Source organism: Meles meles, chromosome 21 (genome assembly GCF_922984935.1).
Source record: "Meles meles chromosome 21, mMelMel3.1 paternal haplotype, whole genome shotgun sequence".
Classification (NCBI taxonomy): Eukaryota; Metazoa; Chordata; class Mammalia; order Carnivora; family Mustelidae; genus Meles; species Meles meles.
Window position 1 is genome coordinate 8200912 of NC_060086.1, and position 25627 is coordinate 8226538.

The 25627-nt window shown below is 53.5% G+C and overlaps 1 protein-coding gene across 1 annotated transcript in view; it reads right to left on the minus strand.

Moving 5' to 3' along the window:
* CUX1 (cut like homeobox 1) overlaps positions 1–25627 on the minus strand; it is a 338009-nt gene that overhangs the window by 159252 nt on the left and 153130 nt on the right. Inside the window, 1 exon segment of the mRNA XM_045994176.1 lies at positions 15901–15948. Coding sequence (XP_045850132.1) covers positions 15901–15948 — 48 coding nt within the window.

Genomic DNA, 25627 nt, shown 5'->3' on the forward strand with positions numbered 1-25627 from the left:
CATCCACGTCCACCTTCCCCAGCGTGTGCATCCTTCCAGAAACACGTTATGCATTTACAGGCGTCTGCACATACACACTGTCTTCCTTTTTTAAAAATGCAAATGGTGGAGGGGCGTCGGCATGGTGCATTCGGTTGGGCGTTGGACTCTCGGTTTCGGCTTGGGTCCTGATCTTGGGGTTGTGGGATCGAGCCCCACGTCGGACTCTACACTCAGTGGGGAGTTGGCTTGGAATTCTCTCTCCTTCTCCTGCCCCATCGCTTGTGATCAAACTCTCTCTCTCTCAAAATGAATGAATGAACGCAAAGGGAAGAGTATGACAGATACAGCTCTGCCCCTTGTGTTTTGCAGACTTAGGAGGAGAAAGAGCTTCCTTCCCGGTGGAGGGTGGGAGCCGCGTGGGGAAGGGGAGCCTGTGTTCAGAGAGCGCACGCTGCCTTTCAGATCGGTGCAGGGCCTGCTGCGCCCAGAGCCCGAGGGGCTTGGAGGGAGGGCCGGGGGTAGAATTGGGGAGGGGGGCTAGGCCAGGGGCCTGGCTTCATGCTGAGAGGTTGGGGGTGTCAATCAGGATCCCACCAGACGGGAAGGCAACTAGGGGTGGGGTGCGGGGGAGAGGAGGTGGAGGAAGCTGTGTGTCGGGAAGGTGGGAGCCACAGCAAGTGAGGTGAGGGAGGCAGAATTCCCAGAGCCTACTGGCAGCTGTGGGTCCCCTCAGAGTTCTGGCCTGTGTGGCTGTGGGCTGGTCATCTCCCCTGAGGTGGGAGATACAGAGAGATGTGTGTTTGCATATTTGTGTGGAGGTAGTAAGTCTATGAGAGGTCACAGGGGAGCTCCTGGGAGGCTGATGTGGAGACAGGCCTAGGCCCAAGACCTAGATGTTTGGAGCCACCAGGCCCTAAACAGCCAGATGAGGTTAACCAGGGGATGGGATGAGTAAGGGCCCCAGAAGGCTGTGGCTGAATCCCGGGGCTCCGTGGTACTTAGGAGATGGAAGGATCTGGAGAGTGCTATGATCGAGAACTAGATGTCGCACCTGGGGGCAGATCTTCTGTGATACACGTGAGACCCAGATAAACTGAAAGGACCCATTCCAGGTCACACCGGTAAATGATGACGTCAGAAGTCAAAACCAGACGTGTCTGATTCTGAATTCCATGGCTTATCGGTTTGGTTTTCTCTGCAGCTCTAGGCCTCCTCCCCGGGAAGGAGCCTACCTGGTGGGTAGGAGGGAATGCCAGACAGAAGCCAGGAGGCAGCATGGACGTGGAAGGCGTGATACAGGTGTCCCGCGTGAACACCCGTGAGTCCTCCCAGCCAGGCCTCTGGGCCCCGCGTGGCCGTGGCAGCACGCTCCCGTGCTCCCATGGCGGTGGCATGTGTCCGCTACGTTTCAAGAAAACTCCAAGGTTTGCCCCGGGAGGATGCCAGGCCCTGGGGCCCCAGGTCAGACTTGTCCTCCCAAGCCCCTGGTCTCCAGGCCCGAGGATGGCAGGGGCTTGAGCCTGGAGGTGGAGGGGCTCCCTGGGGAGCATGGCTCTGTCCCAGGTAGCTGCCAGGTCCTTCCCTCGACAGCCCCAGGAAAGCATCCTTTCCCTCGTGCGCGCTGACCCTAGGCCGCCAAGTGTCTCTCTTGTTACGCTGGAAGGCAAAGCAGAAGTCTCACGGCTCTCCCCGTCTTCTCCTACTCTGGAGGCAATTTCAAGACCCTTTGCAAATCTTCTAGAATAAGCACTGGCTTTAGAGCCAGACGGTGGCGTGCGCGTCTCAGCTCTAAGGCCGACAAGCTGGATGGCTTCGAGCAAGTTACTTGACTTCTCTGGGCTCACTTCCTCCTCTCTACGGAAATGGTCGGAAACCCGTCAGGGCCGCGCTGTTACGCAGACGAAGTCAGATACTGTACGTGAAGGCTCCCAGCACGTAGCTGGAGCCATGGAGATGTTTTCCTTCCTCTCCTTCCTCTCCCCCAAGGGCAGCACTCAGATCGGCATGTTTCAGCAGAACCTGCTCTCCGGGTTAGTCTCCTTTCCCACTAAAGGGCTCAGCCAGCGCGAGCTCCTTCATGGGTCCCGCCGGACTTTTACCCCCTTCTCCTGCCTCTCGGTCTTCACGATGACAGGGGATGGGGCCCAGGAACAGCCCCAAGCAGTGGCAGAACGAGACGGTCCCTGGTGAGGCGGGGAGCTGAGGGGGGTCACTGGTCCACCCGGCCAGGTTGACTCTTTCTGGCTGGCAATGTGGAAGGCTCTGGAAGTCGTAGTTAGATGAGATACTGGTCATGCCCCCTTCCGTGGCAGTGAGTGGAATGAGTTTCTGACCGTATCCAAACACCTGGGTTCTAACCTGCAACCCTGTTCATGCCACTTGCGACTCTGAGGCTCGTCTGTGCAGGTGGCTGGCTACCAAGCGCGCGGCTCGAAGTCATGGCAGGGGTGGGGTCCTGTAGTCTGGGATCTGCGGCACCTGCTGGAGGTGGTGAGTATTTAGTGACGAGAGGGTAGCGTTCGGCTGGGTGTAATGAGGCTCCAGGGAACCACAGATCCCAGGACAGGTGGGACTGAGACAGCGAGAGGGGAGGAGTTAAGAGCACGGAGTGGAGGGGTAGGGGGCGGGGGCGGGGGGCGGGGGAGCACAACACCTCATCTCCAGGCAGGGCACCCGCCCAGCTCCTCAAGCTCACAGCTACCCGCCCACTGGGCCACTCTGGCCAGCGATAACGTCACTAGCACAGAGTGTGGGTAAGGCTGTCGGAGATCAAGGAAATGGGAACTTCGAGATGTAAAACGCTTTGCAAGTAACTGCCAGCAGAGAATAGTGGAGCGGTCTGAAGTAGGCGGGGGGAGAGACGGAATGCAGGTTACTCCACATGTGGGCAACGAACTCGCTAGGCTCTGGGCTGTGATCAAACTGTCCCCAAGCTCCCTCCCACGGCCACGCGCACACGTCCTCAGGCCTCCCTCTGACCATCTGCTCTGTGGTGTCAGTTTCACGTAAGGAATTACTGCATTAACTTGATGGAACATAAATAAGAACTAGTTAACGTCCAGACCGAGTTTTTCCAAGGGAAGAGAGATCTGCAGAAAATAAAATAGCCTAATAATTTAAATTCCACAGTATTCGAATAAATGCTACATGACTATTACAAGTTGGATTGATTCTAGTCCAGGAAAAAACCCAACAAACTGTGAGACAAATAACACTTCTCATCATCATTCAAATCTATTCCCCCTAATCCTTCACATTTATCGTACGAGGGGAAAGAGGCACTGAAAGGTCAATGGACTTGGTAAAAGCCAAGGTCACTGGTAAGTCAGGCCTCAAACCGAGGCCTTATAACTCTGGGCCCTTATCTTCATACCACAACTGCCTCTTGCTCTCACATGATTCCCTGCGATTTTCTGGGACTGTGAGCAGATAGAATAGGGCCTTTTCTATGGACAGAGAATGCTTTTGATTTATATGCCGAGGGTGTTAACCCTCCATCTTGCCATCTGTCCATTCATTTGCTCGTCCATATACTCATCTACTCATCTACCCATCCATCCATCCATCCATCCATACTCACACAACCATCCACATAAGCACACACATACACAACCCACCCACCCATCCATCCATCCATCCACACACCCACCCACCCATCCAATCATCCATCCAACCATTCATCCATCCGTCTGTCCATCCATCCAACCGTCCATCCATCCAACCATCCATCCATCCACCCACCACCCACCCACCCACCCGCCCATCCATCCACCCATCCACCCATCCATCCATCCATCCATCCATCCATCCAACCCATCCATCCACCCACTCAAAGTTCACTCATGGCCTACTGTGTGCTCAGCATGGTGCCACATGAGGACACGGATCCTGCTCAACTATTAAGTACCATGGAAGCAGCATGGGAGTTAATTACCTGCAACTACAGACCACAGTCTAGTTCAGGTCCAGCCCGGCACACAGTAGTTGTTCAGTAAATACCACTGAATCAAAGAATGAATGAGTTAACACTGTTCTCTGGAAGCTTACGCTCTGGAAAGGGAGACTGCCCTAGGGAGAGTGACCTGAGTCAGTGGGACCAGGATCATCTCTGGGCCTGAACAGCACGGTGGAGCAACGAAGGAGGAGGCCTCTGCCGAGGTCACCCCTGCTCAGCGGGCGACAAGACCACTCTGGCGGCTCCAGCACAGGGGGGCCCTGACACGGAGCCTGCTTCCCGAGTTACCGCAGAGCGGAGGTGCAGGAGGCAAGAAGTGGGGCTCCTTTCGGGCACCTGCACGGGTTCCTTTAGTGCACAGGAGCTCGAATTCCTTTCCTGTGACCCTCCGGTCTCTAGAGGCTCTGGTGCTGAGCCAACTCTGCCCACACAGTTTCTGGCTCCCTTATTCTAGAACCTTCTGACTGCCCTCTCCGCTCCAACTCAGTCCATTTCAGTTCACCCCACGCTTCCCTGGGACCTGCTGCGTGCTGGAAAACCCCCCGAGCCCTCCTTCGGGAGCAGGGTTTGCTGGGGAACCCTGCGGGAGCCCCGACTTCAGGCGGCCTGTCTCGGGGCCTCCGGCAGAGGCAAATGAAAGTGAGGCTGGTGGGGGGGTGGGCACCGCACGTGGGTCCGAGCTGTAAACCTCCAAGGCCTCTGCCGACGGTTACCGAGAGGATGTTAAAAATAATTATCCACTGAAAATATTAGATTTGCTCTGGATTGTTCATTACATACAATGGCTTAATAGGACTTTTATTGAATAGCTGCAGAGCTCTGGGCCGAAATCAATTTGCCATACACTCGGAATTTTGATGTGTGCTGTTGACTTCCACAACACGGAGCAATTTGTAATAGCTTCGGCTCGCTGTTGTTTCCAAAGCTCTGCTACATCACAAGCATTTATTTCTGACCACAAAATTACATTTATTCAACAGAAAGCAGCTCCGGGTCTTTAAGAGGTTAACTTCTGGAGTGCTTGGCTGCTGGCCAGCCCCCGGCGGAGGCGCGGCGCGGGCGCGGCGGCACACGCGGGGGCGGCCGTGATTAATGGGCCGCTGAGTGCGCCCCTCTCTGCGCGCACACGGCTCTCTCCCCTGCTTCCACAGATCACGGGCTTAGCCTCCGCAGATCTGACTGAAATTGAATTTGGCTTCTCTCTCAACCGTTCATTTCCTATGTTAGGCAAGGTTATATCCTTTTCTGCATGAGCAGAACCAAACTAGCTGCGGCTACGGAGGGGAGAATGTGTTTTCAATTAGGAAGCTGGTCTGCACGCCCAACCGCAGCCCCGCCGCTCCCCTAATGGAGCCGTCATGGAAGGAGCCTCCAGGAAGACACCGCACGGCGCCGGGCCCTCGGACAGCACTGCGAGGTAATTAAAACACGGTCACCGTCACCATCGCGGCCACCGCAAATGCCACCGGCGTCCCCTCAAGTAGCACACACGTGAAAAGGCCTGAGCGTCTGCAGGTGGCTGTGATGCTGTGTGGGCTGAGAAGCAAGACCCCTCCCCGCCCCCGCCCCCACCTCCCAGAAAGGGGTCTGGAGAGCAGGTGAGGTTGGGGTCCTCGTGAAGCCGGGTCTGCTCCAAACTCGCCTGTCGGGGACGCTGGGTCCCAACTCATAGATGGCCCTGGAGCCCCTGCGAGGAGAAGCAGCCTCAACTGTTCTCGTGGGTCCCCAGGAGCCTCGCGGGGGGTCTCGCCCAGAGCCCCGGCTGAGTACTTACTAATGGGGGAGGACGTGAGAGGGTGAGCCATGGAGCGGAGGAGGACGTGCTGAGCCAGAGCCGGAGGGTAAGGAAGAGGGTATAAAGTCAAAAGGAAGATGTGGCCCTCAAAGGGAAAAGGGAGAAACTCGGCCAGAGATGGGTCTTCGAGGATGGAAATGGTTGTTCCAGGTGAGGGAGAGCAGAAGGTTTTAAAGATGGAGGCCATGGCTTTAGGAGAAGGTCAGGGGCAGGAAACCACAGGGCATGTTTGGGGACAGGAAACAGACCAGTCTGGCGGGAGCAGAAGCCAAGGACCGAAAGCCTGGACACACTTTTAAAGCTCTATCAGGGCGCACCCTACCTGCCCGTGCGAGGGGCTCGCGTGGCCGGAGCCACGGAACTTGGCCTTAAGAGGAAGTGCCAGGGCAGGGAGGCCGATGCCGTGGTTCCTACCGGCGGCTGTGCACGAGCCTCGGTGAGGACTTTGTCCAGTTCCAGCTGCTCGGCCCGGGCCCGGGCAGCTGAATCGGGACCTCATTGGGAGGAGCCGGGGAGCGGAATTTCTGGGAACACGAGGGTGATTCTCAGGCAGCCCGCCGGTCCCTCAGAAGACAGGCTCGGGGAACCAGCAGTCTGGCCTAACCCTGTGGGACACCAGCCTGCCCACAACACTCCGTGCAGCACTCGCTGAGCGCGGGTGTGACGGGGCCTTGCAGAAGAATGGGTGACAGGGGACCACACTCCTGATGGGTTGTCCTATGCCCGTTTGAATGCTCCCACTGACAGGAAACTCACTCCCTTACATGAGCCCCCGCTCCATTTCTGAGTGGCTCTAACTGCTGACAAATGTCCTCTTCTGTTCTGCTGATGACGGTCAACGCAAGTATCTGTCCACTGAGTCATACTGTTCTTCAGAGCTACGGGGCTCCCTGCCGCCTCTCTCGCTCACCTGCTCGTTCCACAGAAGAGCAAAGTCAGACGGGAAGGAGGCCCGGGAGCTGCCTGAGGTCACAGGAGTGAGCGGCAGCTCCTGGGCTGACTCCCAGGTCCTTCCAACTCCTGCGACACGTCCTCTGGAGTCAAGTGCTCGGACGCTCCGGCTTTATTTAGACGTGGCCTTTAGATCTGAGCGCTGAGGTACGTTACCGATACGGCTACTGGACGTCCTCGCAACTCTGGGCAACTTTTAACGAAGTCACAGATCATTTACCCACCATGAATTCGTTTCATCTAATCCTCGATTAAAATCTGTCAAACGGCCCTACAAGTGGGCACAGGGCCTCGGTCTGCCCGGGCCTGCCTTCCTCCCTCACTCCCCGTCCTTCTCTCCGGTGCCCAGTCCCCCAGAGCACAGACCCTGCTCAGCCTGCTCTGCCAGACGCTCCTTCGCCTGGTCCTTCTCGCCTCTCCGGGCTCACTCCCCGCGCCACCTCCAGGGAGACTCGCTCCACCTGCCTTCCCGTCTGAATTCCTTCACAGTACTCGTCCCCGTCTGACGAGACTCCCTGTCTCTGTTACACTTCTCTGCGTGACAACATGGGCTTCAAGGCAGCAGGGGCTTGGCTGCCAGCACCCAGGGTTCGAGCCTCAGCCTCTGCCTGGTCCAGGGCGGTGTGCGGTCAGAGGGCTTCCCTGAATGGGAGAAGGGAACAGGAACCAGAGAGGAAAACCCAGCACCAGAGACGAGGTGGGGTTTCACGCGGACTGGCGTCAGCTCAGAACTCCGCTGGCATGTGGACCTTCAGGACTGAGGCAGGTTCCAAGGGACGATCTGGTCCCTCGTGCAGGCCAGGGGGCAAGGGACAGGGGACTCGGGCAGGAAGCCGCCTTCAGTTGGTGGTGGTGGTGGGGGGTGCTCCTCCAGGGGGCACAGATCAGTCTGTAGTGACATGCGCCTGCCCACCGGTACGGATATTTATGCCCACAGGGGACAAGGTGTGCAGGGCAGCATCCACACGGGAAGGGCTGGTCAGAAGAGGAGGGGAGCCTCAGGACACGTGCGAAGCTATCTGCACAAGATGAACACCCACCGTCCTTATCCGAGACCGGGGAGGGGCGCTAAGATGATGGAGGGCAGAAGGCGTCACTTCCCGTTCCCCGCGCAGTAGTGGAGGCACCGGTGTGGGCCCCAGTCCTGCCACGATCGCCCGGGTGCCTCTGGGTAGCTCCTTCCCTCTGCGGGCATAGCTTCCTCGTCGGTGAAATAAGGATGCTGCTCCCCCCCGAATCCATCCAGCAGACGCCTACTGCATGTGCACGAGGGCCGGGGGTGGGTACACAGAGGCCGTGCAGACCTAGAGAGTCCAGAGAGAGTGGGTGGACACAACCGAACCCATAAAGACCAGGACAAAAGCACTCGGGCCAAAGGAGATGGTACTACAAGAGACACAGGAAGGGCCCTCGGTGTGGGCAGGCAGAGGAGGCCCCGGACGGCAGGACAGCTGCAGCGAGCACCAAGAAGGGAGGAGAAGGGAGTCAGGCAGGGGGTGGGCTGCAGCCAGGCCGGGAACCCTGAAGGCTGAGGTCAGGGTTCCGTGTCTGCCTCAAGGGCACGGGAGCCACGGAAGCGCAGCGCTCCTGCTCCTGGCGGACGCGTAGAGCGGAGGTGCGGGCGGAGCGGGCAGGAGCTGGAACGCAGACCGGTTCGGGAACGACTCACTGCGGTGGCCTCGGTGACACGTGCCAGCTTTGGACAGGCTGTAGGTGGTAGGGATGGAAAGATGCGGGCAGATGAGGGCGCTGGGAGGAGGGATGGAGAGCGGGGCGGACGGGAGGGAGAAGGCGTCCTAGATTTCCAGCTGAGGTTGCCAGGCGGATTGCAGGGCCATTCCTGAGCAGGGAGGGGAGGCAGCAGGAGTGGAGATGGCACGGTTGAGGGCTCAGAGTCCTCTCCCACGGATCCCCCGAGCTGTACTGTGCGAGAAGGCAGTCTCATGTGAGTCTGGAACGCAAAGGAGACAGTCGGAGCCAGACACCTGAGTTTTCAGAGACGGGTCCCGGGAGATGACCGCACAGAGTGCTGTTGCTCAGAGGGCTGGGAGCCAAGGAGCTGCCCAGAAGACTGAAAATCAATACCCAGAGAAGTGGATGGAAAGCCAGGAGGGTATGCTATTGTGGGATGTCGAAAGAAGGGACCAGCACCAAGAGGAGCTGTCGGGCAGGCTGAACGCCCGACTTGAGAGAGCCAAGGATGACGAGGGTCAAGGGTAAGGGGACAGACGCCAGACCGGGGTGGGCTGATGAGTCAAGGGGACGCATGGGAGTGGAGACAGCTCTCGGGAGAAGCCTGGCCCAGAGGGCTGGGGGATGAGGCAGGCACTTGCCCACTCACTCTGCGTCACGATGGAACATACTAGCGCTTACAGAATGCAGATGAGCAGAGACTGAGGACCCAGGACAGGGGGTCCCTGCTGGGCTCTGGTTCCTCATAAGGCCAGAGAGGAAGGGGCGGCGCCTCCCCAGTGTTGTGAGGACGGGGTGAGCTTATGCTCGGGAAGCACCCAGCACAGCACGTGGGCTCGCATCGCGCGCCACAAACGCCACACTGGGCAGTTGCATAAATGTGCCCCCCACAGCCCCATGCATGGGCTCACCGGAAGCGTCCACTCGCCTGGAGATTAAAATTTATTTTATTTCATACATGAAATGCAAAGAGAGGGGAGAATGACAAAATATGATCCCGGAGCTACTGCCTCATAAGCCTGAGTCTTCCTTTCGAAAAAGGTCGTTCCTGCTTACTAAAGAGTATATAAAGTAAACAACAACAACAACAACAACAAGCCAACAACAAAAACACTGAGCACCTGTGAGTACGAACACTGTCATGACCTTTGAAACCTCCCTGGGCCTAGCTAGGATAACCTGCATTCTGAATTCCCCACTTAAGCTTTTCTTTATGGTTTTATTACATAATAAAAATGTACGCCATACCCCTCGACAATGTCAGCTCGGCAGTGCCCGTTTTCTCGTCATTCACTCTCCCTTGCTAGGACGCTCTCTGCCTAGTCTTTCTCCTGCTGATGAAAACGCGTTGTTTCCGCCTGTTCGCAAGTTTCAGACACTCCTGCCCTGGCTTCCTGGGGCCCATGTTTCAGCTTAGTTAGAATTTGCACTCAGGAGTGGAAGTGTGGGGTCAAGGTGTGCGCGCTTTCGTAGCTCTAGTATCTGATGCCAGACTGGTTTTCACAACGGTTACACAATTTACACTCCTCCCTTGGGTTTTGGATTCTGGCCCACCTGGAAGCTACGAGAAAGCTGTGTTTAACTTATTTTAATTTGCGTTTCCCTGATTTTGAGGTTGGGCATCTTCTCATGTATTTACTGACACATTCCGATTTTCTCTGAGGATGCTGTTTGTGGCTTTTGCCCAGTTTCCTATTGGGTTATCTGTCTTTTTCTTATGGATAGGTAAAAGCTTTTAATACTTCCTTAATACTAATCCTTTGTTAACTATGTGTGTGGCAACTGGCTCCTCCTGATTCGTGACAGGGCCAGGGATCCCCCACAAGAGATCTGTTTACAATCTGGCTGGCCCTACGAGCACCATTCACATCAGAGACATTTGGTGTTTATTATGAAAAAGATTCAGATGAGTCTAGATTAGCCAACAGATAAACTGTCTTGAGAAAGGTGAGCCTTTTCCTAATATACACAAAGGTAAAACCAAGTACGCAGTGCCCCAGGCTGCCTCTTCTGTAGGCTGCCACCTTCTGTAGGCTGCCTTTCCGTAATGAAGTAAATAAAGCTTTGCTTGAAACTTTTACTGTAGTTAAAGTGTAACCGTTTCTTCCCTTCTGGTTTCCCAAGAAATCCTACGCAACCCGAAGTCATTATATGCTATATCTTCTTCTACAAGGTTTAAAGTTTTGCCTTGAGCCTTCACTTGTAATTTGTGTTTGCATATGGTGTGAGGTATGGATCCAATCTCACTAATTCCATAAGGATAACCACTTGTCAGAGGACCATTTACTGAAAAATCCGTCCTTTCCTCACTGATCTACAGTCCCGTCTCTGCAACACTCATGGCTTCTCTATATGCACATGTCGGTTCCTGATTTCTTTATGATGTCCCATCAGAGTATCTGTCTGCCCCCGAGCCAATCACTGGTAGCTTTCCATCATGTGGCAGGGAAAACCCCCCACCTTGTTCTTATTTCTTGCTACCTTCACCACTACTGACCTCACCTGCTCTCGCTTATCACTTCTGGAATCAGTTTTTCAAAAGTTTTGTGAAAAATTCTGTTGGAATGTGGATTGGAATTCCAATGACTCCCTCTCATCAATTTGGAGGAAATTGATTATTATTAGTAATAGTGAGAATTTCTATCCTTGCATACCTTCTGTCCCTCTACCTAAGTCCCCCTTAATACCTTTTAGTATAAATGATCTACTTTTCTCCAGAAAGAGTTCCTGTGCTTTATTATATTTATTTCTAGGTATCCTTTATTTTTTGTCGCCAACTCTAGCCGTATCCTTTTCAGTTTTCTGTCAGTGTAGAAGTATGTAATTACTTCTGCATATTGATTTTGTATCTAGCAACCTTGTTAAATAATTGAGGCTCGTTTGAAAGATGATCGTTTTGTTTCTTCTGTGATAATACTTGATCTTTTTCTTGTCTTCTGCGTAGTTGAAACTTCTAGTACAATGTCGAGTAAAAGCAGCAATAGTACACTTACTTGTCTTGCTCCTGGTTTCTAAGGGAATATTTTGATGTTATTGAGTATGATGATTTGTTGTGAGTCTTTCGTAAATACTTTCCTCCCAGTTAAAGACGTTCCCCTCTATATCATATGGCTGGTAGGTTCTTTTGTTTGTTTGTTTTTGTTTATCATGAATGGATGCTGAATTTTATCAGATTCTTTTCCTGTATTAAGATAATCTCCCTTTAATCTGCTAAGGATATTAATGTGCATTAGTAGACTTTTCTAATGTTAAACCAAACAGCATTCTTGGGATACACGGAACTTGATGGCTTCCACTTACTAACACCCCTCTGGGGACTTTTGCGTATCTACTCACAAATATGACGGACTTTGAATTTTCTTTTCTTGTGCTATTCTTGTCTGGTTTTGGTATCCAGGTTACACTAACTTTGCAAAAGGAGCTTAAGAAGTGTTCTTTCTGGGGCGCCTGGGTGGCTCAGCGGGTTAAAGCCTCTGCCTTCGGCTCAGGTCATGATCCCAGGGTCCTGGGATCGAGCCCCACGTTGGTCTCTGCTCAGCAGGGAGCCTGCTTCCTCCTCTCTCTCTCTCTCTGCCTGCCTCTCTGCCTACTTGTGATCTCTGTCAAATAAATAAATAAAATCTTTAAAAAAAAAAAAGAAGTGTTCTTTCTTTTTCTATTTCCTAAAGGAATCTGCACAAGAGCAGAATTTCTCTGTTTCGTGAATGATTGATAGGGTTCTCCCAAAAACTGTCCCTACCTGATGGAAACGTTTCTGCAACAGTTACAAGGCTACTCAGGATTTCCATTTCTTCTTTAATCAGCTTTGGAACATTCTAGTATTCCAAAAATGTGTCCTTTCTGTTTAGGTCTTAAAATTTTTTGGCATGAAATTGACCGTAATATTCCCTTACTGGTTTTTTTTTTAAATCTCTGCTGTGGCTGTAAAGTGACCCTGTTGCCATCACTGACCTTTTCTTTCCTGATTAGGAAGTCTCTTCAAAGAACCAATGTGGTAGTCTCGTCAAAGAACCAATTTCTGAGCTATTTCTCTCTTGGGTCTTTTGTTTGTTTGTTTTTTAATTCTTATATATTTTTATTATTATTTGTATTTATTCTTTCCTTCTTCCTGTTCTCTTTGAGCTTATTCTGTTGTAATTCTCTAACTTTTTAAGCTGGATGCTCACAGATTTTCAGTCTTTCATTTCCTCCCTGATATAAGCATCTAAGTTATTTCTTAAGAGGATTTTCCTCTCTGAGAACACTTGTCTTAAGCATCCAGCTCCCCTACAGCCAAGAGGAGGAGGACCCAAACCAACTCCTTCCCTCAACCTTTTTTTTTTTTTTTAAAGATTTTGTTTACTTATTTGACAGACATCACAAGTAGGCAGAGAGGCAGGCAGAGAGAGAGGAAGGGAAGCAAGCTCCCCGCTGAGTAGAGAGCCCGATGTGGGGCTCGATCCCAGCACCCTGGGATCATGACCTGAGCCGAAGGCAGAGGCTTAACCCACTGAGCCTAACCCACTTAACCCAGGCGCCACCCCCCCTCAACCTTTTATACCAGGAACCCTTGTTGGGGAGAGAAGCGAGGAGAGGCAGAGACAATTTCTAAGAGTTAGCACTTTGCCAGAGTGTGTCACTTCACTGAAGGGACTGTCTGAATCACTGGACCAAAATAAGTCTTAAATTGGATTGACTACTGAGGTTGGCCCCTTCTCCCTCACTGATCAGTTGGCTGGGCTTGTGAAACAGGCAAACTTAGGTATGGCAACCAATCAGTCAATCCCTCGGTCAAATTTCAGGGTGAGCTAAATTTGATGATTCCGCTATAATGACTCTGAGTGACCCATGAGATCAGAATATTCCCTACTACCCCAGCAAGGACAACAAATACAGATTATTTGCTACTTTCTTTTAAAGCTATTTCCCGAGTAGACGTACTTGGCCTCCCTTCTTCTCATGAATATAGCAGAGCCTGAAGAAAGGAGGGAGACAAAATGTCACCTCCGGAAGCCTCACTGCTCAATCATTTACTCCCATGATGGTACAACACACTGCAAACACACCCTCTTGCAGGAACTCTGAAATCCTGCGTGAATTTCTCGCTGTCTGAAAACGATACCTTGTTCTTTGTTTTGTTTTTTTCTTTTCTTTTCAGGATCTCAAATAGTGAAGTCGTCTATACAGATTCCAAAGCAAAGAACACATTTTCACAACGCCATACCCTTGTTCTGGGGGAATGCAAGCACTTTGGGATAAACTCAAAGAATATATCCAATAAATACAATTGCATTCGGCAGGGGCTGATGAAGGATACAAGAGTGATCCTCTGATTAGAGAAGGCAGCGTTTTAGAAAAACGAGCTGAATGGATCCTGACCCATCCAAGCACTGAGACATGCTGGCTTCTGGCCTTACTCATCAGAAAACCGACCCTGTCACGTGGTCCCCATCTGCAGCTGCCCTCTGCGATGAACGTTCCTTCTTCAGAAACAAGGCGGAGTTGGCCCTTTCTACTTAAATTAGCTTACTAGAAAGCACAAATTATTTAATATCAACAGAGCAATTAGCAATGGTAAATATTAGCAGTGCTATAAAAATATTTATTTTTCAAATCACCTTTTTTAAAAAAAAGGGAATTAAGAAATCTGGATGTCTCCTGGGCATTTTGAATTTAAAATACCCACTACCCCATTCAGAATGTGGGGTGACCTATAACAGAAGTGGGTCACATTCTTAACAGTGAGAGGGTGTGAAGACAGTGTTTTATACTGGAGGAAAACGTGTATGTAATATAATGTAACGTGAACGTGTGTGGGAGGGAATAGATGTATATAAATATGTATACGCCCATGCCTGAAGTACAGCAAGTGAACTTGGTTGAACCCCAGCTCAGGGGCAGGGCAGTCATAACAAACATTTGGGGAGTAACTGGGAAGACGGATTTGGGATGGAGTTTCAGCTACCGCGGAATGACTGCTGCTTTCCCAGGGGTGATACTCGGGCCAACGTGGTAATATTGGGGAACAGCCTGACTTTTCGGAGATGCACGCGTGCACGTGTTTAGGGGTACGGAGCCGGGCTATCCACACGTGCTTTCAAATGCTGAGCAAAAGGGTGGCGGGAGCAAATGTGGCGAAACGCGAGTGTGCGGTTGAGTAGGGGTAAAGGGAGTGCGCATGTTCACTCGACCAGTTCCTTCTCCTTTCGTGCAGCTTGGCAAGTTTTCAAACAGAATGAAATACAAGCAAAAACCCCAAACAGCACACTGGGCTATTTCGGGGGCAGAAACACTAAGCCACCGGGCCTCACAAAGCTGCTGAGCGGGTCAAAGAAGAGATCGGATCAATGCGGGCAGGTGTAAGGTGACAGCGTCCCTCAGAAAACCAGGGTTTGGGGACTCATTTGTGAGGAAAGGCAATTCACGTCCTTCCAGCCCCGGGACAGTGATACCCCCGAGCCTGCCGGGGCTGAGCTGGGGAGGGCTTCCTGTGGAAGGGGCGGTGAACAGAAGGGCCTTCTGTGGTGTCCCTCCTCACACCCGTGGCGCTGCTCGCGGTCCCTGCTCCTTCCTGCGTGGCGGCCTTGCCCTCTGCTGTCACCTGCTCCCTGGAGACCTTGCCTGACGGCAGCCCTGAACCCTGCATCTGGAGCTCCGGGCCCAGGATGCCGGCGTCCTCACCACGTGTTCCAGAAGCCCCTCTAGAAGCTGCCATCTCACTCCCTCAAACCCTGCCCCCTCCCCACGTGCTCCGAAAATGCCATTCTCAAGATGCTACCGGCGGGGTTCTCCTGAGGGCTCTCAGAAAGGCCTGTTCTCATTACCGCTGCCGTCGTTGCCACGGCAGGAGCGCAGAGCCGGGGACGGCCACCTCCACGACAGTAACGACACGGCTGATTTTCTGAAGCTCCCTGAGTCTCCACAGAGGCCAGAGGGGAAGCAGGAGCGTCACCCACTGCAAGGGCCCCCATTTGCAGGGGCTGCCCGCCCTCTTGTCAGACGGCGCGGTCCTCCTCTGGCAGGCCCTGGGGGGGACGGCTCTCCATTCCACCGAGCCCAGGCTCGCTCCTCGGGGCTGCCCGTTGCTCCGTTTCCAGCCTCGAACCAGTGAACTCCCTCCTTCCCCGGCAGCTGGGCGGGAAAGCACCAGGTCGATCCCCTCCATCCTCCCCGCACAGGAGGCCTCCTGGTGGCGGCGGCCCCGGGCCTGTGAGGCTGGGGAGGCCCGCGGGCCCCTGAAGCCTTCTGCGTGGACACAGTCTGTCGCTGGGTGAGGCACAAGCACGCAGGCCACTTGGCCCCGAGTCACCCACATCCCCCCCCACTTGAGCGACGGCTCCGCTCTCCATGCGGGCCTTAACTGAGGACCCAGCGGAAACATCACACCAGGAGGCACAAAACCCACATGACACTGAGTTAGTGCAGCTGGGAAGGCTCCATCTGGGCGAGCACCTTCTGTCAACGGCATTTATTGAATGAGAATAAAAAGCAAGTGCAGTGAGCTAGGACCCGTGGCTCAGGATGTGAAGTGAACAGAGACGCTTACCTCGCCCTGGAAGCTCTTCAGCAGCGGCGCTACGTGCTTGCGCAAATCCTGGAGCAGGAGCAGTGGGTCAGCGAACGGCCGTGGCAGAGGGAGAGAGAAGGGAAACGTTCGTTAAGGCTTCCTAGAAACAGCTTTGAATTCAGCGACGATCACCCTCAGACAAAGCCATCCTGGTGCCCTCCCCTGTCCGTTTCCTTCACTCACACAACACAAATCACGCCGCTGGTGCTCCGCAATGTCAGTGAACTTCCTGGGGAAGGAGACCGCTAGGGTCTCCTTCTACCCCGAGTCCCCGCTCTACCAGTCTCGCTCTGAATGGGCGAGGGACTTGAGCGTTGACTGGTGTCTGTCACAGACCACCTGCTTAGTAGAAAATCGGGCTTTTCTATTGTACATTTGACTCGTGTGTATCTGAAAAGGATCTGGGACCAGCATCCTGCATTTTAGCTCTGTCTTTTGAGCGCTGTTACAGGGGGTTATGTCTGTTTCGGATCCGAGTCTGATCCGCTCGGTGGACAATTTCATCCCAAGCCCCCAGGACCCCTTTCCTGACAATGGGACACCCCAGAGGGACGTCTGTATGATCTCCTCGAGAGTATTTTCTTTCAAATGAAGTGACTATGCACCACGTAGTGATTCTAGTCAATAATACCGTATCATAGACTTCAAAGCCGCAGAGAGACGAGATCTTAACTGTTCTCAGCGCAAAAAAGGGACGACAATTATGTAGTGTGATAAAGGTGTTAGCTAACACTACTCCAGCGGCGATACCGCGGTATGGAAAAGCACCAAACGGACCCATCTACCCCTTCACCTTACACAACATCGCATGGCAAGTGTAGCTCCACGAAAAGAAAAATGAAGTAATTGCTTCAAAGACTCTGAAATACACTCAAAGAACGCAACTTCTCCTTCATCGAGAGAGGGGGCAGACGAGGTATCCATGGAGCAGATAGGCTTTAGTAAGTCTGGCCCAAGGCCAGGCATCTACCTATTTTCAGGTCCCAAGGCTGACGCACGCACTGACTGAGAAGTGCCGGCAAATGCTGGACGTGGGCCAATCAACCCATAACACCGGAAGGAGGTAACGTATTATTTCGGGATAAAAGCCCAGGTGCCACGGGGAGAGCAGAGATGAAGGAGGTGAGCAGGGCTTTCACAGAGGAAGCGGCATCTGGGCTGGGAAGGTGGGCAGGACCTTCTCAGGCCGGTTCTCAGTATGCCCGTCCGCGCCCGCCGCCTCGAGCCCGCCGTCGAATACCCAGATGCTACTGGGCAAATGCAGAGTCTGGACTTGTCCTGGGTCAGAACCCAGTCTGTTCGATGGAAAGAGGCAGGCAGAGCCCTGATTCCGAACTTGGGCCCGGCCGCTCACTCTGTGGGAGTGCGGGATGCCACTCCACGTCTAGAAGTTCGGCTCCCCCCACTCCAACGTGCGCTAGGGTAACTGTGTCTTCCCCGAAACACAAGCAATGGGGACAGCACCGCTCCCGCGTGGAGTAAGTACTTAATAACGTGAACCAGCGTTACTATTACGAGTAATAGTAGCCACCACTCAGGGAAACCCCTTGGCCTCTCCTGCTCCGGAGGCTGTGTTTCTTTAAGCAGACCCCCGAGGTGACCCGTCCTCGTCAGCTCTGCGCGCACAGTGGCACGTGGGCACCTGCCTGCTGTTCTGCTAAGGGATGAACAGGATTCTGTGTTCCTTCCGCCCAGCACCTAACCCGCCGGCCCTTCTTCCATCCCACGCTTGGAAACCAGCGCCCGCCCTCACCGAGCCGAGCGGCATTAGGAAGAAGAGCGGCTCCTGGTGTTTCCGGCTCCTGTGTCTTTGGTGGTTTTCCTCCAAACCAGGGCCCTTAACCATTTTGGGTCACGAAGGCTTCTGAGAATCTTCGGGAAGCTATTGACTCTTCCCTCCAGGCTGTGACTCCGCGAATGATTTTGCTGTGGCCTTCCTGAAGCCTACCCACATGGCCCAGGTCAGGACCCTTCATTCCAGCCCGTGCTGTCCAATATGGAGCTACCGGCTACTTACATTTAAACGTAACTTTATCTATATTTAAACGTAACTTAATTAAACAGAACTTAAAAATCCAGTTCCTTCCGTCGTGGAAGCCATGTTTTAAATACTCAGCAGCTGAATGAGGCTGGCGGCTGCACGCCAGGCAGATGGGGTCCCCCATCACCGCTGAGCAATCTATTAGACAGGCTACATGCTAAGCTCTCTGCCAAACACAGCTAACCCACGCTGCCTTGCACTGTGACCCCGTAGAAGTTTTTGATCAAGAAGCATTAACATTTCCCTTTTAACTATACATTTTCCCGTATGTCGCATTCCTAAGGGTGATACCATTACTTCCCTGGAGAAGGCAGTAAGCTTGTTCCTCCGCCGCATCCTTTTCTATGTTCTTACACCAAGTTCAACGACACAAAAAGCAGTCAAACTCTTTATCAGCCTCTTCTTGAATAAATAAGGCCATCTGTGGTAGACAGCCCTCAAAGGCACCCACGTCCCTGGACCTGGGGCTCTATGAGGTTAGGGACACTGCAGGTGGGAGGAAGTCAGGGACCCTGAGGTTGGGGAGATTTGCCTCATGGCCCATGGGAGCAGGAGGCAGGGAGGAGGGCGAGAACACTCCCTTAGCCCTGTGTCTCTCAGGAGGAGAGAAGCTACAGTGTACACCAAAAGCTGGTAAATGAGGATCCGGGGATGAAAACAGTGAAGAAGTAGGGGGATCACCTTGGATCCCAGCCAAGGTCAATGGTAAAAGCCCATGTTGTAACCACAAGGAATGAACCACGCTCCTTTGTCAGAAACCCGGGACCACAGGTAATGATGCGGGAGGTCTGATGTTAACAGCCTACTGTGGGTTGGGGACAGGGTGACACGGAGGACAGGGTGGCAGGAGATAGAGCCTGGTCCCTGGCCCTCCTTCTCCATCCCTGGGGCAAGGACAGACAGGTGGGATGAGGCCACTGCACTGCTCTCATCACGAACTGCAAACCCAACATGACAAACAGGGTTTGCGGTTTGTTTTCCAAAAAGGCTGACTTTGAGGAAGGCGGCTGGTGAACGAGGCGCAGCCGCACTCTCCAGTGTTCTCACCAAGCAGCCTGGTGCTCGGCTGCACATCCCAGTGGGTGAAGAGGAGCTGGGAACGTTCACGAAGCAGTGTCGGCCTAGTCTGCGGCCCGCAAGCCCGGCTTCCACAGATAGGCTGCGTATCTTCCTCTCTGGAGGCCACAAACCGGGGCGCCCAAGTGGCTCAGTCGGTTAAGTGTCTGATTCTTGATTTCGGCTCAGGTCATGGTCTCAGGGTCGGGAGACTGAGCCCTGTGTGGAGCTCTACCCTCAGCGGGAAGACTGCCTGAGGATTCTCTCTTTCTCCCTCTCCCTCTGCCCCTCCCCCTGCTTTCTCTCTCACTTTCTCAAATAAGTAAATCTTTTTTTAAAAAAGATTTTATTTTATTTATTTGACAGAGAGAGGGATCACAAGCAGGCAGAGAGGCAGGCGGGGTGGAAGGAAACAGGCTCCCCGCTGAGCAGAGAGCCTGATGTGGGGCTTGATTCCAGGACCCTGAGATCATGACCTGAGCCAAAGGCAGAGGCTCAACCGACTGAGCCACCCAGGCGCCTTTCAAATAAATAAATCTTAAAAAAAAAAAAAAAAAAGAAAGAAAAAAAAAAAAAGAGGCCACAAACCCATGTTTATCTACTATGTAAAAATAAGATGTGAACAGTTCGAGGACAGTAACTTCAACGTGATGCTTGTCCGCATCGGTGGACCCCATCGGTAGGTACTGTGGCCCCTCCCAGGCCTGGGCTTCGAGAGGGCCCCTTGCTTTCCAGGGAGCTAGGCTAAGCCCCCCGCCCCATGAGCGTGTCATCTGCAGGCCTGCCTTGCTGGGTGGAAAGCCTTAGGAGTCCCCTCTCCTGATGGCCCTTGAGCTCTGGAGAGGGGACTCCTAAGGCTTTCCACGTGTCCAGATCTGGAAACTGGGACCTGGAAGCAGCCAGGCCCAATGCCACAGGGCGTGCTTCCTCTTCTCTCCAGACTGCGGGCTGCTTGAGGGCAGGGAGTAGGTTTTAGTCCTCCCTGCAGAGCCCCCGAGCCGGCATCAAACGCTGGGCTGGACAATATTTTGCTGCGGAGATCTAGGCACGAGAGGATTTAAACCTTGCGTGGGCCCACCACTCCTTTCCCCAGTGGGTCAATCCCACCCCACGCAGTATGGGGGCAGGGCTGCAGGGGTGGGCCCCCCGGGGGGTACCAGGTGCCCTTTGGGGCCCACAGGCTGGTTGGCCCCGCCACGAGATCATCATCCCCGGAGACTGAATGTGATGCCAGCCCCTTTCTACAGGAGCACTGATCCCAGTCTCCTGCGGGTCTGAGACGGAGCCGGGCACACAGCAGGACCTCAGAAGACACGGCGTGGGAGCGTGAGTGTGTGAGTGGAAGAGAAGCGGCTGAACAACCCCTCAGAGTGCATCACACACCTGCCCGTGTGAGATGGCGCCTGCGTCAGAGCCGGGTCCACAGTCCAAGCCAGCGGCGCCCACTGAAAACCAGGCACCGACCACCTATGCCCCTTAAAATTTTCCACGACGAGACGGAAAGAGCAAAAAGAAACAGATGAAATGAATCCATCCAAAATCTTTTCATTTCCCATATAATCAGTATAAAAATGATTTTCATTTATTATTATTATTTATTTAACTGACAAAGAAGGACACTTCTTTTTCTGGTGTTAAGCCTCTGAAATCTGCCATTTCATAGCTTGGCACATCTCGCTTTGCCCTGGCCGCTGCCTCCCCCAGCCCCCCGCCACCCCGTCATCTCATGGAGCAGCTCAGTGCTAAGAGAGGCGGCAGTCACGAATCGGGACTCTCTTGGGAGAGTGGGTGAGGCTGGCCAGTCCCCGCCCTCAGCCGATCAGAGGGCGACGTGGAAGCACAAGAACGAGGAGAAGCAGGAGGACAGCCAGGGGAAGGGATGCGTCACAGACATGAGGCGCGAGAAAACCGCTGGGTTTAGCAGCCGGAGTTCCTGGTGGCGTCGGGGCGCCCCGAATGGACTGGGGGTGGGAAGCAACCTGTGAGGGGCTTAGGCGCTGGCGCTCTGAGCTCCAGAGAGGGAGATGGGGACGGCGGGGAAGAGGGTCTCAGGCTGAGTTAACGCCAGTTCTCGTGACTGAGTGAGCGACACACAGCAGCCTGCCAACAGAAGGGACGGACACCCACACTTTATAGCCAAGGAGACGTGAGGCTCAGAAGGGGAAGGAAACTTGTCCAAGGTCCCATGGCCGGCAGTGAGGACCTGCCCCCGGCTCTCGAGGCCTGTGCCACAGCGAGATTCTGTAAAGGGATCGATCACCTCGGCCAGGTGTGGGCACCGGGATGACAGCCGGGGGCCACCTGGACAGTGACATGGGGCGGGACACACGCGCGTCACTCAGGAGTCTTACCATAGGCCCAGACTCAGAGGGGAAGGGGTGAACCTGGACAGGGTCGCGGAATGTGAAAGGTGGCAGGGCCCAGACACCTGGGACCCCCGTGGGCGACAGAAGAGGGGGCAGGGCGTGAGCGCAGGGAGGCCTTGGTGCGGGGCTGGGCCTGGAGGTCACCCCGCAAAACAGCGCCTCCTGCTGGGCTTGCCCTCAGTGACCCCAAAGCCTGCCAGCCTGGCTCGGGGCCCAGCTTGTGAGAACGCCCGCTTGGACAAGTCGAAGAGAGGGTACAGGTGTTCCCGTGTTCTGTCACAGCACTCTGGGAAGGCAGAGGAGCCGAGCCTCCCACTGTGACTTAAATAAAGGAAACTCATCTCCACTATCCCCGTTCTGACCAACCCACTGTACCTGGTTAGAGCACAATCGTTCCTCAGGACGTAGTCGCATCTCATGACAAGGTTGCTCAAATAACCTTTTAGATAGACATTTCTAAACTCTTTTTCTTACAAGATTTATTTATTTGAGAAGGAGAACAAGAGTGCATGTGCCTGGGGCCGGGGAGCAGAGGCAGAGGGAGAAGCAGGCTCCCCACTGAGCAGGGAGCCCGACGCGGGGCTCGATCCCAGGACCCTGAGATCCAGACCTGAGCAGAAGGCAGACCTCAACGACTGAGCCACCCAGGTGCCCCTCAAATAACCTCTTAGAGATTAAAGCTGGGTGTGTGTGTTTGTACACACACATACATGTGTATTTGGAGGGCTTCAGAGGTAAAAAGGGAGTGAATATTCATAATCAGAACCATGAAGCCGGTATGCACGTGTGTACTTCAAGTTACCAGCTAGAAATCCCCCGTTCCAGCTTAACTTCTGGCCGTTTGAGAAATTCCTTATCCAACTCCGCCATCTGCAAATTATCATCTGCTTTTGTACTAAACTAAGGAGACAGGGCCGGGGTGCTCACTTGTGACCCGGGGCCGCCCACCGTCATTAGAGAGCCCGTGACGTGATTTGCGTCCGCGCAGCACCACAAACGGCAGACAGAGCCATGCCGGCCACCACATGTGTCTGCGTGCCCTTCTCTGCAACTGTGAACTGAAGAAAGGGGGCGCCAGGCCAGTGCAAATCATACTGGCATGAACCGCTAATGACGGACTGAACACAAAGATTTAAAAAAAACAAAAACAAAAAAAACACCTCTGCCATTTCGGGGTACCCACTAATTACACTGACAGGTTTTGCAGCGTGGTTTTAAATTCGCTTTGGTTCTGTACCATTCATTGAGCGAAAAACAACAAACACCTTAACACACAGAAAGTGATGTCCTTGAGATTATTAATATCGATGCCTGTTGGCGAAGCCAGAAGAGTACATTTCAACCTTCTCTCCCTTGAGTGCATTCCAAATAACAAGCCGTGTTTATAGAGAGGCGCTTCCAGGTGAAAAGGATTTTCATTGTTCTCCAAACCACTGATTCACAACTCACTTCTGAGATCAGAAAATTGAACGGCAAAATGCAACCGAGGAATTTTCTGTGTGATGATGACTCCTGGAGAAAATCGTGCTGATTTAGAAGCCAAAACCAAACCAAAACAAAACAAAACAGAAGCACTACGTGGTGTTCAGACGCACCCGTGAGGCCAACATCCCCAGCCACAGCCCCTGGCCGCGCATGGGGTACATCTTTGGCTTTCTGCCCATTCTGGACACTTGGGTGGTCTCTCGGGAAGGTCCTGTCCTCACCGTGGAGCCTGGTGTTCCCTATACCAGGGAATCTCTCCCATTCTGCGGGCTGGGCATATCACAGAATCCCGTGCCCCCAATATCGAACTGGTGGCCACTGAGGTCCACGTCCGAGTCCAAGAAAGAACGGTGCCCAGGACATGGCTGCTTAGGCTGGGAAGGACAAGCAGGTGAAGGGAGATGGCCTGGCTGTCATGTGTCAACAGAGGAAGGCTGTGACTCACGAACACATCTTCAATCACAAAATGCTTCCTGTTTTCCAAATATTCTATTCTAGACTTTTCAGGCTATTTTACTAAATTTTATAATGTTCCTTTCACTTCTGCTCCACGGTTAGGTCACATGCGTTTCTGTGAAATGACATTTAAGACTCACAACCGTCTGACGGCGTCTCTCAGAGGTGTCTCATCCCTGCTGGTGGCAGCCCAGGGATGGGTCCTGTCTTCTGTGGGGACAACCTGGCCTTTCCAGGAGCACTGGGCAGGGGGTGCGGTGGGGGGCAGTAGAGGGGTGGGCCGATGTCACCTCTGAGAGGCTCAATCAGGACTCTCACAGGGCTGCCGAGAGCCCCGGCCCCAGGGTGGCCACAGACACCTCAGGGACACAGCCCAGTGGCAAGGGCGGTGGCGCAGCCCCTTCAGCGACCTTGAGAACTGCTCCAATCCGGGCTAGCCTCCTCTCCCCTCTCCTCTGTCTCAGCTCACTTTCTGCTCGCTGTGTTCGGGTGGTGAAGGCTGGGATGCGTATTAACCCTCGACAGAGGCGAGGGTAAAAAACTGGAGCCTGGCTCATGCGGAAAACTCTAGAATGCTCATGTGCTGGGTGACTGCACGTTCCAGGTCCACCCAGGGCTAAAAAGGGGGAGCTCCAAACGAGTTCACTAAGCCCTCATTTCTCCCTCACTGCTCACGCCTCGAAGTAAGACGATTCTGACTTGGAAAGGTTTCCTGTCTATATCCAAGGCAGCCCCTGTGTGATACGGCATTAAATGTGGTACCGTCACCTGTGAGATGTAGCACTAGTTTATGCTTTTTTTTTTTTTTTTAAAGTAGACTCCAGGGGCGCCTGGGTGGCTCAGTGGGTTAAGCCGCTGCCTCCGGCTCAGGTCATGATCTCAGGGTCCTGGGATCGAGTCCCGCATCGGGCTCTCTGCTCAGCAGGGAGCCTGCTTCCCCCTCTCTCTCTCTCTCTCTGCCTGCCTCTCTGTCTACTTGTGATCTCTGTCAAAAAAAAAAAAAAAAAAAATCTAAAGTAGACTCCATGCCCTACATGGTGCTTCAACTCTCAACCCTGAGATTAAGAGTGTTTCACTGATGGAGCCAGCCAGGTGCCCCTATTTTGGGCTACATTAAGGAAAGACTGATGCCTCTTAACCGGGGGCGTCACTGACTTCCCTCCTCGTCCTGCTTCTGAAGATGGCAGGACGTGTCCAGTGTAGGCATTATAATCGATAAAAACGGCTGCCAATGCACAGACGTTAGAACAACAGCCCTGGCGTGGTTTTTGTTTCGAAACTAAGGTGGCCTATAATTTGAGTGTGGTGCCTATGCTTTTCAAAAGGGTCCCTGTCTCTTAGAGATATATCCTAAAATGTTTATGGATAAATATATGGGTTTTGCTTCAAAATAATTTAACAGGGAGGGGGTGACGGGCGAGAAGAAGGGAGGCGTGCGTTGGCGGGCCGATGGCGGTCACAGATGGACCACGACACGCAGGGCTTCGCTGTAATCTGCACCCTATCGTGTGTCTGTTTGAAATAGAAAATGTTTTTCAAACACTAGATTTCACTCGGAAACACACGAAAGCCTTCCGCTGACTGATCACGGGGAATGGGCAGAGAAAGAATTAAGACATTGGGCGGAGGGGCTGTCTCTCTTAAATTACAAGCCATCAGCTTGTCGCCTGTCACCTTCATCAGGTTAACCTGGAGATGGAAGGGTCATCTATCTGGTCCAACCTCCTGCCCAAGGCGAGAGAGCTCTCCGCACGGTGTCCTGGCCACGTGGCTTGCCCTCCCGAGGCCCGCCCCCCCCCAGCCCTGCTGGGACACTCACAGTGTGAGAACGAGGCTCAGCGTGGGGACAAGGCTCTCCAATGTGGCAGCTGTGGCGCTGCCACCGAAGGCAAACATTTGGGAGGAAAGCTGTCCTGAGCGGCATAAGGGCTGTGACTACTAGCAGGAGCTCGTTAGTGAATAAGTCCCAATCGCTGTCTTCCTGAGAGCAGATTCGGGGGGAATCCCGGGGGGATTCCACTCGCTGACTTGCTTTACCATGTGTTTTCTTGAGTGGGGGACGAAAGAAACAGCTCCCAGGACCGTGGGTCTGCCCGGGAGTTGGGAACACGAGCGGCTCTAGCTCAGCTCCCTCTCTGGCCCATCCAGGATCTGCAAACCCCGCTCACCCTCCTCTCCACCCCACGTCTTCCCTCTGGACCAAATGCCACCCTAGGCCTCCTGCCTCCTGAGTCTACAGACAGTCCGGTTCTGGCTGCTGGACACCGAGGTCACGCAGACGCCAACTGCGGTAACCTGGACG